General features: G+C 42.6%; 1 protein-coding gene across 13 annotated transcripts in view; it reads right to left on the bottom strand.

Moving 5' to 3' along the window:
- RALGAPA1 (Ral GTPase activating protein catalytic subunit alpha 1) overlaps window positions 1–20,885 on the bottom strand; it is a 287,874-nt gene that overhangs the window by 64,582 nt on the left and 202,407 nt on the right. For 12 of the 13 annotated variants that reach the window (XM_053285328.1, XM_053285342.1, XM_053285334.1 and 9 more), the window contains 3 exons: window positions 7,577–8,441; window positions 5,263–5,334; window positions 3,169–3,292 (listed from right to left, as the gene is read on the bottom strand). In XM_053285328.1, the coding sequence (XP_053141303.1) occupies window positions 3,169–3,292; window positions 5,263–5,334; window positions 7,577–8,441 (1,061 nt within the window). Of the gene's footprint in view, window positions 1–3,168; window positions 3,340–5,262; window positions 5,335–7,576; window positions 8,442–20,885 lie in introns of all 13 variants that reach the window. The other variant, XM_053285373.1, reaches the window with a different exon arrangement.

The raw sequence follows: 20,885 nt of genomic DNA, 5'->3' as shown, positions 1-20,885 counted from the left end.
ACATCATCTAGAAAAACCCTTTGCTAGAGACTATTCACAATGGTTCCATTTGCATCTTGTATCTTTTGAAGAAGATATTCAGACACTTCAAATCCAGAATAATTTTCCACTCTGTTTTTCTTTGGTATTATAATGCAAATGGAGTAAGCTCTCCACATCACTCGTACCAGGGGACTGGCTCTATAGCTTGAACTATAATGCATTTTATAAGATGATGTACTGCCTGGGTCATCATCAGATGTTTATCCTGGTTTTTTGATGTTGGAGAAATCATGAAGTGATCATCAGGGAGTTTTACTAGATCTAGAGTGTACCCTTCTCGCATGGTCCGGATAATTGACTGATTTGTGGAGGACTTTGCCCAAGTCTGGGCAAAGCCTTCTTCCCACCTGACAATCTCAGTAGTCACTGCTGCCCACTGTTGGCCCTCTGGACCCCAGCATTGGTGGGAAGCTGAAGGGCAGACTGGGTATAAGTGGCCTGGTGTCCAAGCCTGTTCCAGAAGGGACCAGGATTACAGGAGTCGAATTTAAGGAGGACTTAAATTGAATAATTGCTGGGCTTAGAATGAATGAATAAATCTCCCCCTCCACCTATCTCAAAGAGCATATGGTCTATGAAGAGCGTGGAAGCTATGTTGACTCTGAACTTATTGCTCATGTTTCAGTTCTTCAACCATAAACTTCTCATTACCACATCTTATATCATAACCCTAGCTGAGACTGGCAGCAAGCTGAATCTGGCACCAGCTATGAAAGATTGCATCTCTGTGAGCTTATCAACGTCTTGTCAAGCTTCATATTTTCTGGGGGTGCTATTTTAAGCAGGTCTTTTGCGCAGATAATAGAGACAGATGGAAACAGTCTTACCAGCCAGGTAGATTTCAGTTTGCTCCCTGCCCCATGGCTCTTAGAGGAGCAGCCCTGCCAGGTTGGTAGAGTTTTGCCCTCTTGGATCAAGATACTTTGTGGTATATGTTCGTGTGTGCTTTGCAGTGATCCTGAATTGACTTCAAAGAAGCTCTTTCAGAAAAAGAACTGGCAATAAGTCCGCTAAGTCTTCCCCACTGAGCTCCATTGCTGCCTCTGACGTGCAGCTGAATGATTGCCCACCCAAGTCCAACTCCCTTTTCACCTTGACTGATTAATTCAGGGGGGAAAGGAAGAACACACCAAAAAATTCAGTCCTGTGAGGAAAACATATGACTGGAACTAGGAATAACTACCTTCTACAGGATACTGGATAGTTTTTGAATTTGCATGGCCTGTTTTTTGGATCAAGTAAGAAGTACTACTTGTACAAGGATACCGTTTCTCCACTGTAGGAGAATAATTGCTTTGGTATGCTTTGGTTTAGTTTCAATGCTATTAGTTTGCCTTCAATACAAAGGTAAGGATTACACTGAGTTTTTCTCCAGCTCAGATTTTAATCTAAGCCAGAGAAAAACTTCTCCCCTTCGTCCCCTCAATCCATGGAGCTGCTGTGGTAGTGTTCTGGGTGCCAAGGCCCCCCGGAAATGCTGTTTTCCAGGATCCTGGAATACTACCATATTAGTGTTCTAGGTATCAGGGGTAGGAAAAGTGGAAGAGAAAGAAGAGGGGGAAGACAGCCTCCAGCACTCCACAAGGGCCTATGAAGGAGGAGGAGGGCAGGAGGATAAAAAGAACTCCCTCCAACAGAAGCAGACTTTGCACTGCAACAGTCACAACTTAAGGGGACTTGTAGGCTCATGGGGGAAGGGGACCAGCAACTGCAAGTGAATTTTGAACTCTCAGGGAAAGAATATGTTGCACTCTACATGGGTGTGTGTGTGTGTGTGTAATTGCTGGTCCTAATCTGTTTGGAACTGAGAACTATAACTTAGAACAGCCCCAAAACAAGGATTGGACCCCACTAGTTAATAATTCATAACAATCTGATATCCATTGCCTCAATCTCACTCATTGTTATTTTGGCTCCTGGACTGCAATACTATAGTGGGTCATTATTTGCCTTAAACTGGACCCTATCCAAAACCTAGCTAAGATTCTTTCAGCTTGGTAACCTCAGGCAACAAATCTTCAGTGTCTTTGATGATGGCAAGAAAAGAGCCCTGTATTGAATATTTGGTTCACATTGGTGAGCTGCAGAAAATTCAAGCTCAATGGTTGGAATGCAATATTCAGATACAGTTCCATGGAAGCCACCAAGGCCATGTCTCCCTCAGTCTGTGAACTGGTTTCTGTGTGGATATCAGAGTTTCTGAGAGGAAAGGTCTTGAGAGTTTTCTTGAAGTCCAAAGATCAAATGCTAGTCTGTACATTGTGAAATGAAGGCATTGGATGTGCTTTCTGTATGTAAAGCTGGTTTGATAGCCTGAATCCCTAAGAGATGGCAGTCACTTCCAGCACTCAGACTTGGATCTGTGAATGACCATGGTTAACAGAACAGGTATTCTGATAGCAGCTCTCACCTGAATCTTGGAAACACTTGTCTGTCTGGCTATTCCTCTACTGGATCTTTAGTGTTACCTCAGAATGTTGCTGCACACTACTGTTTTCCAGGTTCCCCAGAGCAAATGTCAGGATCACAGCTGGAAGACAGTAGTATTTTCTTCTTTCCCTAACTAGGGATTAGGTGAGAAAGAGAAGCTGCAGGATTTGTCCAGCCACATGGAGCAGTTCTTCCCATATAGTCATATGATTTTTGGTCCTAGCTTCTGAACAAGTGGGGCCTGAAACTGAACAGAGACTGTCCTCCCACCACAGCACAAGATCTGACACACAGATAGCACAGACAGGTTAACTTGAAATTACAGCATATTTATCAGAGAGTGTAAAAATGATTGTGAAACAAACTCCCACACCATCCCTGATTGAAGTCTCCTCCTGCCATCCAAACAGAATCAGGATCTTTAACAGAGAAGTGATCCAGGAATACAAACTATTCCAGAGAAGAGTAATGTATTCCTCTTTTTTACTTTGCTGGTGGGGTGGAGGAAGCCGACTTCATTCAGGCAGGTAACTAGAACCCCTGGAATCCAAGGCAGAGAAAAATTTGAAAAGATCTAGCCTACAGGACACGAGGTTTCCCTTGCATCAAGTTCTGGTATGAATTCTTCAATAATTGCTATTATTGGGAATATATAGTGAACTCAAATTCATAAATAAGTACAATCTAAAAAGATACCTCCCAACCAAGGCCTGCTACAAAATCCTCATAGGCTTGGCTTCCTCCAGTATTAGTAAGGATGGAGTGTTTATCCTCTTGTCCCTCAGCAACATAAAATACTGCAATTTTGTGCGTCTCTCGGCTGTAAGACACAGGACGGCAATTACATAAGAACGTACTCTGAAGTCACTAAAGAATGAGATATACAAATAGAAAAGGGGCTATAGCTTTGAAAAAAGTCATGCAAATACATTTCAAAAGGTCTCCCTTTTCTAGTGTTTTTACACATTCACTTCCTTGTCCCCATCTCCCTGGGTTTTTTTTTTTTTTTCTGAAAGTACACTTAAAATGATTGCTTTCCATAACTGCCTATCCATTTAATCTGTCAAAAAGTTGACTAACAGTATTTATTTTTTGCCCACTAGAAGTTTTTAATTTAAAAAACCCATTTGTGAATATCATCAATATTTCCACTAACAAAAGTATAAGAAAACATGCTGAGAGAGGCAACTCTTATTTCTAAATTTTACTCATATATGACTTTAGTTGACAGATATGAATGCACAGACTTCAATAACAATTCCACAAAGGAAAAAAAGGCCATCTCTCCTTGATAACTATTTATTGAATGACTGCATGTAACATTCTCAAATGCTACTTGCACATCCATTGGTAAATTGTTTAACAAAAGCAGGCTCTTAACCTATAATGAAACATGCTCCACCTTGATCTGAAAAACCTCTTCTGTGGAAAGCATCTTTTAGCTGATTTTTCAGTCTTGTGGGAAGTCCCTCCCCCTCTTGGAAAATCTCAACCACAGTGATCATTATTCCTTTAAAAACACAAATGGCTTAAACATTTACAGGTGGCTCTCGTTATTCACAGGGGTTCTGTTCTGGCCTACAACTGCAGATAATGAAACCAATAGGAATTGGGGGGTTAGGTTCCGGAGCCCAGGAAAATGACCGGAAAATGACCAAAAAGACAGGGTAAAAGCAGAAATAAGAATGGAGCATAGCACTGTACCCTGGCCACCTCAGCTATCCCACTCTCCAGCTCCTCCAGCAATGTGTAATCATGACGGTTTCTCCTCCCACCGTTGAAGTCCAGCACTTAGCAGCACAAGCCCCTTGGCCTTATTGGTTGATGGGTTGGCCAAAGAGGCAGGACAAAATTAAATTAAATTCAAGTACACATACACAGAAGAGTGTGTGAGAATCAGAGAGTGAGAGGAGAATCAATTTTCAATGTGCAATTAAAATCAATTTTTAATTTAAATTGAATTTTCCATTGTAATTTACATTAAATACAGTACCATAATGATCAAAACTAATTTTTTATTTGTAATTTTAATTAAAAATAAATTTTAATCAAAATTAAAATTAAATTTATGAGTGATAATTAGCATCTTATGAGGGCAGCACAATGTTGCAAGAGGCTCCAGAAAATGGCTCCAAGAAGCTCCACAGGAAAGGCTAAAAAAAGCTTCCAAAAGGTTCCACAGAAATGGCTACAAAAAGTCACCCAAAGCTCAAGAGCAATGGCTCCTGAAGGCTCCCTAAGGATACCAAATGCTACCCCAAATGGCTTTTGGAAGCATAAAAAGTTCTAAACATGCAGACCAAATCATTCCACTCTCCTCCTCCAAACTCCTCTCACAACCAATGAGCACAGCCATGTAAGGGCAGAACTGCACTGCCGAAAACCAGATATGCGAAGCTGCGTACCACAGATAACGAGGTCAAGTATATGAGCCCAACCACAGATATACGAAACCACAAGTGCTAAAACTGTGGATAATGAGGGCCACCTGTACTTTGATATACAGCTGATAAATTAATTACAATTAATTATTTTTACAGCCTTATAGCTTAGACAACCAATAAACTTGAATAAAAATTAGCTAGAGCAACAGGCATTTGCACCGTCAGACCTAAAGACAATTACTTAGGGGTAAATTCCATCAATTTCAGCAGAAAGTAGCAGAATTTGCACCTTGATCATGAACACCTTTGCTTGAAAGACATGTGGTCAAGAATAAATTATTAGATACAAATGCATTTTCAAAAATAAAACATCCATTTAAAGGATTGCTTATAACAGATAACTTGCCATTGTCTTGAGTCCAAATTTCTAAGTTCTCGAAGTAGCTTTTCATTTTTTTTCAGGAGATGAAAGCTTCGCCTAAATAAGGAAATTTAACAAATGTTTTCATCACCTGTGCAATGACAGATATAGGACAGCACAACAACACATTTTCAGTTCCATTCATACAATCTCCTATGGTTTTCTTGCCTTTTGTAATACCGTTTTTATATCAAAGATGAATAGATCTTTTTAAAATAATATATACATATAGTTTTTTTAATCCCAGGTGGTCTTCTGCATCCTTGTTAGTGCCTTGAACATAATCCTCACTTCATTCCACTTCCTCCCATTTAAACTGGTGGGCTGAACAGGACTCCCTTTGGAGCACATAAAACTAGCTCTTTAGTAGGCCAGGCAACAACTGCTTAGTAATAAAAAGGTACTTCCATGCTAGCCAAAAGAGCAAATGCAAAAAAGAAAAAAAAATGAACTGCTGGCTGCAAGATAACAAAACAAAGCCTAGGAGTTACCCCAGATTAGTTATAGAATTTTAAAAGTTTAATTGTGTTACTAACGAAAGAGCTGTCTTCCACTTATTATTTATACTTCTGTCACTGCTCATAAAACAGGTTAGGGAGGACTTCTAAGAACAGCACCTATTCAGGAGAATAGGCTGCTTTGACAATAATAAAATTCCAGTAAAAAGAGACCACTTCTTACAAAAACTGAAACTATATTTCTATATATACAGGTGAAACTCGGAAAATTAGAATATCATGCAAAAGTCCATTAATTTCAGTAATGCAAATTAAAAGGTGAAACTGATATATGAGACAGACGCATTACATGCAAAGCGAGATAAGTCAAGCCATAATTTGTTATAATTGTGATGATCATGGCGTACAGCTCGTGAAAACCCCAAATCCACAATCTCTGAAAATTAGAATATTACATGGAACCAAGAAGAAAAGGATTGAAGAAAAGAACAATATCGGACCTCTGAAAAGTATACAGTGTACTGTGCTTGATTGGCCAGCAAACTCGCCTGACCTGACCCCATAGAGAATTTATGGGGCATTGCCAAGAGAGGATGAGAGACATGAGACCAAACAATGCAGAAGAGCTGAAGGCCGCTAATGAAGCATCCTGGTCTTCCATAATACCTCATCAGTGCCACAGGCTGATAGCATCCATGCCACGCCGCATTGAGGCAGTAATTGCTGCAAAAGGGGCCCAAACCAAGTACTGAATACATATGCATGCTTATACTTTTCAGAGGTCCGATATTGTTCTATTCGTCAATCCTTATCTTCTTGGTTCCATGTAATATTCTAATTTTCTGAGATTGTGGATTTGGGGTTTTCATGAGCTGTACGCCATGATCATCACAATTATAACAAATTAAGGCTTGACTTATCTCACTTTGCATGTAATGCGTCTGTCTCATATATCAGTTTCACCTTTTAATTTGCATTACTGAAATTAATGGACTTTTGCACGATATTCTAATTTTCCGAGTTTCACCTGTAAATACCCAATGCATTTTAGGAATAGAGATCTCTGGGCATTTTTATACTGATGTTTCCTCGAGAAAAGATGTTGATGAGAGACTGGTTAATTAAGTCGGTTTTCAGGTTGCTTATTCAAGGTAATACACTCCTCATGTATTCATGGTAATACTCAGCAAACAGTCTGCTTTCACTGTTCCAAGGGTGCTTATGCACATCAGAAAAGAGCATCCATAAGAAACAAACAGTTAAAGCTGTTGGTATTTCAGGATAGGGGTCAGCTAGGGAAATCCTCCATACAGGTGTTCATGCTAAGAATTTAGAGGAAACAAACACCCTTTCTATCGAAACCCTAGCCAGGATCTGACAAGGGGATCAGAAAAGACAAAATGCTCACTATTAGGGTGGATTAAAGTGTCAGAAAAGCCATCTCTCACTTTTTGTGGCATGTACACCACAATTAAAAAAATTCTGCTAGAAACTGATCAAAAGGTCTAATCTAATTTAGTGTTATATCTGAGAATTTAATAATGTTAATAGGTGTTAAATTACAATACATTGAGAAGAAGATATTATGGAGAGATGTGTGGCTGCAGCCAAAACCAGCAGCCTCACATCTCCCCCTTGTCTCTCTCTGAATTAAGTCTCATAAGACAAAACATGTTGACATTATGGGGACAGAGAGGATGAAGAGATTGAGGGCTTCTGTTTTTGGTGGCAGCCATGCAAATGCTTTAACATCTAGTTCCATCCTGAATAATAAAGGCTCCATCCTGAATGATAAAAACAGTAGCTTGCAATTAATAGGAAAGTAATGTTTATCTGTTTACCTTTTATCCCAAGAATTCATTCCCAGAATACTTAGAAGTAATCTACAATAGTAAAATGCCGAATAGGGCTTTTGTGGGGTTGGCTCATCCTGTTCCATAGCTTTCATATTTAAGTCACTGAAGTGCTTTTCAACAAACTCTTTTTCTTCCGTATGTTGTTTAAGAATTGCATTGATTACATCGTTCTCCTGCTTTTCTGAGACACAGATAGGCTGAGGAGCAGGAACGTTGAGTGATACACCTGTCCTTTGTAAGCACTCAGGACTAGTGATGCCTATATACTGCAAGAGCTCATCAAGGGCATCTTCTTCATCCCTAATTGTATCCCATGTTGGCACAGTCTCTCTACATCTCCTTTTTACCTGAAGTACAATTCCATCCTTTACACATATGTCCTCTACATATGCAGTTGATTCTGAGGCATCTTGTGGTTTCTCTTGATGGGGTAATGAGAGGACAAAAGAAGTTGGCTCAGATAAGCCACAGAGAGGTGGAGGCCCGTACAAAATGGCAGAATCCCATGAATATTTGCCAGATAGATCACGCACTATAATTCTAACATTTGAATTAGCTGATGCGAGTCCAGCAGACAGCCCTCCTCCAGGCATGTTTTCTTCTGCTCGGATTTGTATACATGAAACTAAAGTTGTATTGTTTAACACAAAGAACTGGAGGTTGGGGTTCTCAAAAAGCTCAGGAGAAAGCTCAGGACTCTCGCTGTATGGATTGTCATTGTTTTCACATACTTGACTTGTTAGCATAGCAGGTCCCCCACTCATTGGATAATGGCCTAAATGGTTTACCAGGTGAGTTATCACAGTACGAGCTGCCACAGAGATCAATCCTTGTTGCATATGAGATTTAACTGTAAAACAAAGGACAGTAGCTAAGGTTATACATATAAACAATACAAACATGCCACAACAACACACAGAAGAAAACATCCAAATCTAAGGAATTCTGATGAGAGATGGTATGACTTGCGTAAAACCATAGTACACCTAGGAATAATAGTGAAAGAGATTGCTTTTCCTAGAGATTATACACATTTTCAAAAAGAACAAGAGCAAAGGAGTTAAACACAATTTAAATAGAAAAAAGTGTCTTCAAATTCTAGACCTGCTGTACCAAACAAATGAGTAGGAGAAGCAGTGGTGGATTGAGACCTCTCTGCACCTGAGGCAGGGTGCCAAATGCTGCCCTGCTTTTGTACACCATCCTCCCCTTCTCCCACCCTTTAAACAGTAGGAGGGGAGGAGGGCAGCTTGCCACCTCATTGGCAAGCCAATAACCTGTTGCCTAAAGCAACCACCTCGCCTCACGGAAGGGCCACCCCGGAGAATAAGACATTCAAATCAAAGAGCCACATATCACAAAACAGGTGTGATACTAATGTTGCAACTATATTTTAACAGCACAGAAGGCAGATTTACCAACACAATATTCAGTTCCAGGATGGAGTATCAGGATGGCTAACAGGTAAAGTCAAGGAAGCCATAAAAGGGAAGAAGACTTCCTTCTGAAATTGGAAGGCCTGTCCAAATGAAGAGAACAGAAAGGAACACAAACTCTGGCAAAAGAAATGCAAGGCAACAATAAAGGAGGCGAAAAGAGAGTTTGAGGAACATTTAGCTAAAAGCATCAAGGAGATTAACAAAAAATTCTTTAAATACACCAGATGCAGGAAACCTGCCAGGGAGGTGGTTGGACTATTAGACAATGAGGGAGTGAAAGGGATTATTAAGGAGGATATGGAGATTGCAGAGAAGCTAAATGAGTTCTTTGCCTCCGTCTTCACAGCAGAGGATAGTGAGCATATATCTGATCTTGAACCAGGCCTTCTGGGAATAGAGGCTAAAGAACTGAGTCAGATAGAAGTGACAAGAGATGATGTTCTAAACTGTCTGGAAAAAATGAAAACAAGCAAATCGCCAGGGCCAGACGGCATTCACCCAAGAGTCCTCAAAGAACTCAAATGTGAAATTGCTGACCTCCTTGCTAAAATATATAGCTTATACCTGCAATCAGGTTCTGTACCAGAGGACTGGAAAGTAGCAAATGTAACACCGATTTTCAAGAAGGGATCCAGGAAATCACAGGCTGGTTAGCTTAACATCCATTCTAGGCAAATGGATGGAAAGCATCCTCAAGGATAACATTGTAGAGCACATAGAAGAACAGGCCCTGCTGGGAGAGAACCAGCATGGCTTCTGAAAATGTAAATCTTGCCTTACAAACCTTTTGGAGTTCTTTGAGAGTGTCAACAAGTGTGTGGATAAAGGTGATCCAGTTGACATAGTATACCTGGACTCCCAAAAAGCTTTTGACAAAGTTCCTCATCAAAGACTCTTGAAAAAAACTGTCATGGGATAAGGGGACAAGTACATGTGTGGATTGCTAACTGGTTGAAGGACAGGAAACAGAGGGTAGGTATAAATCAGGCCTGTACAACATATGGCCCATGGGCTACATGTGGCCCACGAGGCCTTTTTTCTTGGCCCATGGGGCCATTTCCCCTTCCTCCCCCTGCTGCGAACCTCCATGGTTTTTTTAAAAATTATTCCAATTCCAGCTGCCACGCGGCCAAGGAGATGGCTGCGGGGGTGCATGTGTGTCCTTCTACCCCCTAACCCCACCCTGGTGGCGGTGGCAGATATCAGAGACACGCTGGGACCTGCTGTTTGGCCCGGCATCTCTTCCTAACTGTGAGGCGCGCCTCACAGTTAAGAGAGTAGTTAAGGCCAGTAGTCCTTTTACCCCCCCCCCCCCAGGCAGCAGTTATCAGAGTGACGCTGGGACCTGCTGTTTGGCCCAATGTCTCTTTTCAACTGTTAGGTGCGCCTGCACAGTTAAGAGACTTAACTGTGCAGGCACACCTCGCAGTTGGGAAGACACACCGAGCCAAACAGCAGATCCCAGTGTCGCTATGACATCTGCTGCCGGTGTGGGTGGGGGGTAGGGGGTAGAAGAACACACCCACAGCCATCTCCTTGGCCACAAGGCAGCTGGAATTGAAATAATAATTTAAAAAAACACAAGACCCATGGAGGTTCGCAGCAAGGAAAGGCAAGCAGCGTAAGGTACAGCGCGGTGGGGTGGCTCTTTCCAGTTTCTTTTTAAACCTTCTCTCTCTCTCTCAAGCCAAGCCTGCCCCATTTTGGCAGAGGTGGAAAGGAAGAACAATGCATTTTATTGTTATGTATTTTGTACACATTGTATTGTATTTATTTTATTAGAGAAACTGATGGCTTAATTCTTGGTGGGGGCATTAAGAAGGTTGGGTTGTATGGAGGCCTAGACTGAAATAAAGGTAAAGTGTGCCGTCGAGTTGTTGTAGACTCCTGACAACCACAGAGCCCTGTGATTCTCTTTGGTACAATACAAATTTAATTCTAAATTTAGGCGTCCATTTACTCTTGCCTGCCTAAACACCCTTCCGACGGCTGTTAGGGATGGTAGATATAAAGGGATTCCGTTTAATTTAAGGATTTGCCCCTGTGGAATGGGTGCCGTAGAAACTACCCCTCATGTTATTTTATATTGTAAATTTTATAGCGATGCTAGTTCAAAACTAATTTCTCCTCTTTTGGGGAAGTTTCCAGGTCACTCTAATGAATTTTATTTAGAGTTTTTGTTATCTACCTTTTGTAAAGAGATCACTTTCAATGTGGCTAGGTTTTGCTACATTGTTTGTATTATACACTCTAGTTTTACGTAATTTTTTTTTGTACTGTCTGATCTACGATCGTAATAAGGTTTATCTATCTATTTTGTATTAGAATTTTAAATTCAATTTACTTTATTTTAATTTAAATTAATCTTGGCCTTCCAGAGCTTCAAAAGTTAAATTTTGATTAAATTCATTTTAATTAATTTCACTTTAATTTGATATTATTATTATTATTACTACATTTTTATACTGCACAACACGTACGTCTCTGGGCGGTTTACAACAGAATTAATTGATTGATATTAAGTGTTATTTTAATAATCAGCACCCTAAAGATTGACCTTGGCCCTCATGAGCCATGTCAGAGTCAGTTTTGGCCCACCAGGTCGTTTGAGTTGTGCACGCCTGGTATAAATGGAGAGTTTTCAAAATGGAAGTAAGAAGTGGGTTTCCCCAGGGATCTGTACTAGGACCGGTGCTTTTTAATTTATTCATAAATGATCTAGAAGCAGGTGTAAGCAGCGAGGTGGCCAAATTTGCAAATGATACCAAACTCTTTTGGGTAGTGAAATCCACAGCGGATTGTAAGGAGCTCCAAAAGGATCTCTCCAGACTGGGGGAGTGGGCGACAAAATGGCAAATGTGCTTCAATGTTGGCAAGTGTAAAGTGATGCACACTGGGATGAAAAAACCCAACTTCAAGTATATGTTGATGGGATCTGAGCTGTCAGTGACTGACCAGGAGAGGGATCTTGGGGTCGTGGTGGACAGCTCGTTGAAAGTGTCGACTCCATGTGTGGCAGCTGTGAAAGAGGCCAATTCCATGCTAGAGATCATTAGGGAGGGGACTGAAAATAAAACTGCTCATATTATAATGCCCTTATACAAAACTATGGTGCGGCCACACCTTGAGTACTGTGTACAATTCTGGTCACCACGTCTAAAAAAGGACATTGTAGAACTGGAAAAGGTGCAGAAGGGGGCAACCAAGATGATTGGGGCCTAGAGCACCTTTCTTATGAGGCAAGGCTACAACACCTGGGGCTATTTAGTTTAGAAAAAAAGATGACTGCAGGGAGACGTGGTAGAGGTCTATAAATTCATGCATGGTGTGGAGAAAGCGGATAGAGAGAAATACTTCTCCCTCTCACAACATTAGAACCAGGGGTCATCTCATGAAATTGATTGCCAGAAAATTTAGGGCCAGCAAATGGAGCTACTTTTTCACACAACGCATAATCAACTTGTGGAATTCTCTGCCACAAGATGTGGTGAAAGCCAACAACCTGGAAGGCTTTAAGAGAGGTTTGGATAATTCCATGGAGGAGAGGTCTATCAACGGCTACTTGTCTGAGGGCTATAGGCCACCTCCAGCCTCAAAGGCAGGATGCCTCTGAATACCAGTTGCAGGGGAATAACAGCAGGAGAGAGGGCATGCCCTCAACTCCTGCCTGTAGGCTTCCAGAGGCATCTGGTGGGCCACTGTGTGAACCAGGATGCTGGATGAGATGGGCCTTGGGCCTGATCCAGCAGGGCTGTTCTTAGGTTCTTAGATGCACGGGTGGCATCTAGATCTTTAGAGCACTGGTGTGTCAGTGGAGAGCTAAACAGAAGGAGATCCGTTACTCATGCAGGGGATCCTCCTGTGAATGAAGAAGCTTCTGCCAACAGCACATTGCTATATTGAAGATGTGGATGCCATCCCATTACTATTTGACATATTTCATAAGCAATACTAAAGTGTCATGCCACATTAATTGTATATGTTACTGTATATCTCCAGAGTTTAGCCAAGAGTGCTTGAACTAAAATACTGGTTTAGGATAAAAATTCAGTAAAGTGCACAAAGTGTGTTTGAGTTATTTTCAAGTAAAACTTTGAACCTGAATATAATGCAAATTCAAAGCTTTATTTGAAAATAATTTTTATTAAAATAGCTGAAAATATTTTAAGACATGACAACTCAACAAAACACATCTACCTTACATTGTTTAAATTTTAAGGGGGAGAAAGGAGGTGCTGCAAATGGTTTACATACTAATGTCCAAAGCTGTGCATTTCACTGAAATCTCTCTCTCTCTCTCTCTCACACACACACGCACAAATCTCCTAGGGATAGCCTCCTGAATAAATCAGTTACAACTCAAATTTTAAATTAGGTTTTTGAAACAATGCATGTTTAGAAATGATTTTTTCTCAGTAGAAAAATGCAATGGCAGAAATTTTTCCACCCAAATCACCACACTAATGGAATATCTCTAGGTTTCTTAAGTGTCTATTAAGTTTATGTAAAGCCTATTATTATTAATTATTATTGATGATGTTGATTTGCTGGAGAGTGTTAACCATACATTACCTGTTAAAATCAATGACCCTTGCCCTGATCAGTAGCACACAGTGTGATCCTGAGGAGGGAGCAGAAATCAGGCTAGAAGAATCAACCCTGGACCCAGTCCTGAGCCCTGCCACCGGGTTGGAACCTGAGCCCACCAGCCAGGAGACCCTGGAGCCAGAAAGCTCAGAACCAGCACTCACTGATCTTCAGCCTGAGCCCACCAATGAACCAGCCTCTTCCTAGCTAAGGGCCTCATGTGCTCCCAAGCCTGCACACCAGTGACAGCAACAGGACGGAAGGGATTTGATCAAGTAGAGGGGGAGTACTAGATTCCAGGTGAAAGGATTGCCCCTTTAAATCTCTCTGCTCTCCACGCATGGATGTAGAGCCTAGGAGTGGCCATCTGAGCTTGGAGGCATTTAAGACCTCATTCTTGTCAAAGCAAGATGCTTACTTGGAGCTCTCCAGGTTTCTGCAACCCTGATTGCCTTGTGAATTGTTGAATGTGGAATAGGACACACTGGCCCACTGTATCACTGCACTACTGAACATGCTCCACAGATAGTGTTTAAAATGTATTCCAAAGCTGAATTTCCACCCAAGGTGCAATCCTTGTAGAACTCAGAGAAGGAATTATGGCTGAATATTCTTAAACCCTACAGGTTTTTGGTTTGAGATAAATGGTTCTGTGTAAGTGTATCTCATGACTACAGTCATCACTGTTGCCATTATGTCAGAAGTGTGACTTTTCTCTATCATCAAAGTCAGACATAGCTGAAATGATGTGGCACTTATCACTGGCCATGTAAATCAAGTGCTTTGCGGGGGGTGTGTGTGTGCGCGCGCACCACTAACCATGTGAACACTGTATGGTTGCTGAGAATGAACCAGTGCCTGTGACAATCAACCACAAAAATTATAGTCCAAAATTCCCCTGGATGATGAAAGGGCATGCCATTATACTATTTATCTATTTTGACTGAGCACTGATCTCAGCCAAGGGCGAGGGAATACTTGTGGTAGTCCCTGGAGGATCTCTGTTCTTCAAATGGGTTATAATAACCAGGAGATAACTCAGAGACAGCGCACACTATTTGGAACTGAATTTCAAGCATAGTGACATAACTATTCTTGAGATTCTATGCCTAACAATGGCACTGAGACACAGATCAAGAGCAGCTCAGACATCATCTTCTCCTTCCCTCCCTCTCTCTCACACACTATCATTCATTCAATTTGTAAACCACATTTTATAAGACATCCCAAGGTGGTTTACAAATGTTAAAATACAGTGAAACTCCATAAGTCATATTTAAAACCTTAAAATCAATTAAACAATAAAAACCATAAAAACAACAACAACAACAACCCCCCACCACGGGAAATACAAATAGAAGTAAAAAAGCTGAGAGACCCAGCAGCCCCTAAGGGGTAAAAACCTGAACAAATAAAAATATCTTTGTTTTTTAAAAGCAGCCAAAGATGTCAAAGAGCGGACATTCACTGGGAGAGCATTCCAGGGCCTGGGGGCAACAACAGAGAAGGCCCTGTCCCATGTGCATGAAATTTAGCCTCTCACAACATCACCACACTGAGCAAAGGCCTCTCTGACAATCTTGTTGGGTGGGCAGAAAGCTTTGGGAGCAGGCGGTTCTTCAGGTACCCTGGACACAAACGGCTAAGGGCCTTAAAGAAAAATAACCAACACCTTGAATCTGATCTGGAAACAAATTGGCAGCCAGTGAAGCTCTTTCAAAAAAGGTGTAATATGCTCTGAGCAAGCAGTTCCAGCGAGAACCCTGGCAGCTGCATTCTGTACGAACTGAAGTTTCCGAATATTCTTCAAGGGCAGACCCACTAATAGCATGTTGCAGTAATCCAGCCTCAACGTGACTAAGGCATAACTGTGGCCAGATTTGCCTTCTTGAGAAAGGGCCACAGCTGGCACACTAGCTGAAGCTCTGCAAAGGCACCCCTGGCCAGGGCAGTTCAGAACTGCTTACACAACTACAAACATCTAACAAACCCACAACGTTATGCATTGGGGCTCTTCCGCTACTACTTACCCTTGCGCAATTGCACATTGTGATGCTACTTGCATTCTTCACAAAGTAAGTAGCACTGTGATCGCACAAGGCTAAGTAGTAGCAGAAGAGCCTTATTTTGCAACACCATGGGTACAGCAGTGTAGACAGTCATGATCAGCGTTCATAAAGTTGTGCCACATGCAAGTCACGGTAAATTCATAAAAGACATTTACAGCATACTACCAGAAATACAAATCATACCAATTATTATGAAAAAAGAAACCCGGGGGGGGGGGGGGGAGAGGGGGAGAAAAGAAGGCAAAAATAGCACAATCTTATTCTTGATCAACAGAAGTCCCACATTATTTAACAAAAGCCTGATAAAACTACTTAGCAAAAAAGAAAAAAAATATTTAGCCCAAACTGCCAAACTTATGTGTTCGAATGAAAATATTATGCTTGGATCTACAGGAGGCAGGCAATATTAGAATGACAGCCAGATCTGCACTGCATACAGCATTGTTACCTTTCACATAATGAAAAGCTAGCAAGGACCCTGAAGCAGATGTGCACAAGCCCTCCTGTTAAAGAAAGTTTGTGTTTGCCTGAAGTGGAGGACTTCCATAGTCTGTACTGATGGGGAAATGAAGTTGGTGCCCAAGGTAAACAATTCAAATGATGCCTGTCCCCAGTAATTTTAAAAGTATATTTGTCAATTAAGTAACTGCAGGATGGCTCTGAGAACCAGTTGCAGGGGAGTAATGGCAGGAGAGAGGGCACGTCCTCAACTCCTGCCTGTGGCTTCCAGCAGCATCTGGTGGGCCACTGTGAGAAACAGGATGCTGGACTAGATGGGCCTTGGGCCTGATCCAGCAGGGCTGTTCTTATGTTCACTGACAATTTGCTGCCTTTTAATGGCAGGTGAAATCTGCTGCCTGAATCAGTACCTGCCTCAAGGAGGGATCAGTTGTATTGCTGCTGATCCCTCTTTCCCACCAATATTAACTTGGAGAGCTTCATGTGGCACCACGTAATTATTAAATATTCCTGAGTCATGGAGTACTCAGCTGGTAGAAGCAATACTAGCTTCAATTATTCATTTTGTACATCTGCTAAAGTCCTTTCCCTTATTTGTCACCACGCCCAGATTCCAGTTTTGCTAATAATATATAAATAAAATAAAAAGATTAAAAACCCCATAAGGTAGCTGGTCTTTACAGTATCAAAAACTCCATAGCACCTGCATTACAAATGCATAGGCATACTTATTTTAAAACACTTTGCCTATGATGAGAAAAAAAAACAGGCTGGAAGAAACCAGACAGACACAGGGAGATGAAGTGATATAATAAAAAGGGAAAGAAGTTGTTCTAGTAAGAACTAATCTGCCTACTTTCCTTTCACTATCCCTACAACTGAACTAAATTTGGTTCAAATTGTTCAGGTGGTCCACAGATTACACCTGTTGTGCATCAAATGTTCATGTGCCCACCATCTTGGATTGGGGTGGATGACATCATCACAAACTATGCCACTGAGGTGCCCCTGTGTGTCACTCACTACAACTGTACCTAATTTGGTTCAAATTGGTTAGACAGTCCACAAGTTAGCCCACTTGTGCCTCAAACGTTTATGCATCCACCATCTTGGATTGGGGTAGATGACATCATCACAAACTATGCCATTGAGGCATCCCTATGTGTCCCTACAGATGTAGCAAATTTGGTTCATATTGGTCCAGGCATTGCCTGGGGACATGGTCACATGGAATGCTGGGTGATCTCATAAGCCTACTGGAAAATAGGCTTAAAAAAGAAATACCTCCTCTCTTTGATTTCCCAACTTAGGTACCTATAATTTACGTCAATGTATTGGAAATGCTTAGACGTTCCTACATCTCCATAGACAAAAAAGTAATATTTTGCAGAGTGCTAAGATTTCATCTTTCTTTGATGAAGGATTTTTCATAAGTCTTGGGAAACAAAGTAGAGTTACCTTAACTGAGAGTCTTTAGATAGTGTCCATCTAATGGATGCTAGGGCTGCTGAACTGGGGTGTGTGGGGGAGGGAGGTTCATGGGTCTAGCCATTCTGGTCATGGCTCCAAGGGTCAACTAAGAGGTTTCTGAGACTCACTTATTTTGGTTGCCAAGTAAAAACAGGTTGCTTACCTGTAACAGGTGATCTGGTAGTGATCCGTTGAGTCCATAAGTGAATGGGTTCTGCGCCTGCGCAGGCACCTCTCGGGCCGACTAGGTAGCTCCTCGCGACGCCCAACCGCCTTTCTGCACGTGCTCCTGCATTCCATCTATATAGTGCGGTTGGGCGTCTTCCGTTAGTTTTCTGTGCAGACCGCCTTGTATGCGCAATCTGCCAATTGATGAATCTACTTCTGCAGTGGGGATGGCTTCTGGGCGGGTCTTATGGACTCAACGGATCACTACCAGATCACCTGTTACAGGTAAGCAACCTGTTTATCTGGATCGTGATCCGTTGAGCCCATAAGTGAATGGGTGATTAGTTAGCTGACCCTCCGTGGTGGTGGGTGCAGAAGAATGCCCTCTAAGGCAACACCCTTTTTAACACACTTCGCCCATATTCCGCCTGTCGCGCCATGCGCAGGTCCACTGCATAATGTTTTATAAACGGCTGTTGCGATGACCATGTTGCAGCAATACAGATGTCATCCATCTTAATCCCTGACAGATGAGCTGCCGAGGTTGAGTAGGCTCTAGTAGAATGAGCCCTTATAGTTTTTGGCGGCGTTACATTCTGCAGTCTATAAGCCAACAAGATTAGCTCCACTAGCCAATGGGCAATACGTTGCCGAGACACCGGCCTCCCCTTGTTCCTGCCTTTATAGGCCACAAACAGTTTATTTGACTTTCTGTGCTCCTTAGTCCCCTTCAAATAATATAGCAGTGTACGACGCACGTCCAGAGCATGCAGTGCCTTCTCCAAAGGAGACTGAGGATCTTTAAAAAAGGTTGGCAAGACTATTTCTTGATTCAGATGGAACCCTGTTATCACCTTTGGACGAAAGTTAGGGTCCAGCCTCATCACCACCTTATGTGGGTAGAATTGTGTGTAAGGTTTGTCCGCCCTTAGCGCTGACAATTCCCCCACTCTTTTCGCTGTAGTTATTGCGATCAAAAATGCAGTTTTTAGCGTTAATAACCGCAAACTAGCCTCATGTAATGGTTCAAAGGGTTTCTCCGTTAATGCAGAAAGCACCAAAGACAGACTCCATTGCTCCAAAGGTCTCTTAAGTGGAGGATAGAGATTATTCAGCCCTTTCATGAACCTTTTACACTCGGGGTGAGTAAATACTGTCTTTCCATCCCACCCCGGAAGTCTCGAGGATAGAGCAGCCAGATGCAGTTTCAATGATACATTTGCTAGGCCCTTCACTTTCAGGCTAGTTAAATAAAGCAGCACCTGGCGCACAGACGCCGTCCGTGCTTTGAATCCACTTGCCTTAGCATATGCTTTAAATCGTTTCCACTTACAGAAGTAGCTACGCCTAGTAGACCTGCGTCTGCTATTTAACAGAATTTTGTTTAAAAGTTTATTCTCCACACTGTTAGTTTTAGGGTCTCTATCTCTGGGTGCAGTACCCTGCCCCCTGCCATCTGCAGGAGATCTGACATTGGTGGTAGACGGTAATGCTGCCCTCTGCACAGGCGAAGCAGCAGGGCAAACCACGGCTGACGTGGCCACCACGGGGCCACCAGTATGCAGTCTGCCTTGTCCCTTAGGATCTGTGCCAACACCCGATTTAGGAGAGGCAACGGCGGGAACAGGTAAAGGAGCCCTTTGCTCCACTCGTACTGAAATGCATCTCCCAGAGACCCCACACCTATTCCCGCACGAGAACAGTATCTCTTGCACTTTTTGTTCCCCTCCGTGGCAAATACATCCACCGCAGGGGTGCCCCAACGATCGAAAATCTGTCTGATACAATCTCCCTTGACCTCCCACTCGTGTCTCTGGTTGTTCAGAGTGCTCCGACTGAGAGCATCCGCCAGGTGGTTGTCCACCCCTCTGATGTGAATCGCCACTGGATATATGGCATGGGCGATGCACCAGTCCCACAACTTCATCGACAAGGTGCAGAGTCTTGGAGAAACTGTCCCTCCCTGTCTGTTTAGATAAGCTATAGCTGTAGTATTGTCCATCTGGATCTGTACCACAGATCCCCTTAGTTGTGGTTCGAAAGCTCTTAACGCCAAAAATGCAGCCATTAGCTCCAGATAATTGATATGGTATTCTGCCTGATGAGGTGTCCATTGACCCTGAATGCAATCTCGGGCGCAATGCGCACCCCACCCTTGTAGGGATGCGTCCGTTGTGATCCACACTTTCGGAAGCAGAGGTCTGAACGGTACTCCTTGTAAGAGATTTACTCCCTTCATCCACCACTGCAAGGAAGCCTGTACACCCCTGGGAAGGTGCAACAGCATGTTCTGGCTGTCCACATTGAGACGGAAGTGGTTCAAGAACCACCGTTGAAGGGGTCTCATCCGTAGTCTCGTGTAACGAACCGTTGTGTTGCACGAAGCCATCATGCCTAAAAGCCTCTGGATCACCCTTGCTCTCTGGTCCGGTTGGTTGTGGAATCGAGTTGCCAACGCGATGATCTGAATGCATCTCTCCATCGGCAAGAATGCCCTTCGTTGCTCTAAATCGAGGATGGCACCTATGAAACTGAGTTTCTTTCTTGGGGTCAAGTTGGACTTTTTCCAGTTCACATTTACCCCCAATTCCTGGAGAAGATGTAGCATCGTTTGAATTTGAGTCTCCAACAGTTTTCTGTCCTTGCTCACCAGGAGCCAGTCGTCCAAATACGGGTAGACCACTAGGCCCTGAGTGCGAAGGAATGCAACTATCACTGCCACCACCTTGGTAAAGACTCTTGGAGCTGTTGATAGTCCGAAAGGGAGGACAGTATATTGGTAAATCGTAGTCCCCACCGTAAAGCGTAGATACTTTCGGTGATTTTCCTGGATGCCCACATGGAAGTAAGCGTCTTTCAGGTCTAACGTTGCCGCCCACTCTTCCTGCTCCAGAAAGGGTAGAATCTCCTGCAACGTCGTCATTCTGAACTTCCGGGCCCAGACAAAATCGTTGAGGTCTCTCAAATCCATGATTGCCCGTATCCCCCCATCCCGCTTGGGTATCTGAAAATAGCGGGAGTAGAATCCGGACAACCTCTTCGCCCACTGCACTGTCACAATTGCCCTTTTTTCCAATAACACCTTTATCTCTTCTTCCAACA

The sequence above is a fragment of the Hemicordylus capensis genome, chromosome 1 (genome assembly GCF_027244095.1).
Source record: "Hemicordylus capensis ecotype Gifberg chromosome 1, rHemCap1.1.pri, whole genome shotgun sequence".
NCBI classification, from domain to species: Eukaryota; Metazoa; Chordata; class Lepidosauria; order Squamata; family Cordylidae; genus Hemicordylus; species Hemicordylus capensis.
This window is presented reverse-complemented; position numbering and strand designations above follow the sequence as displayed.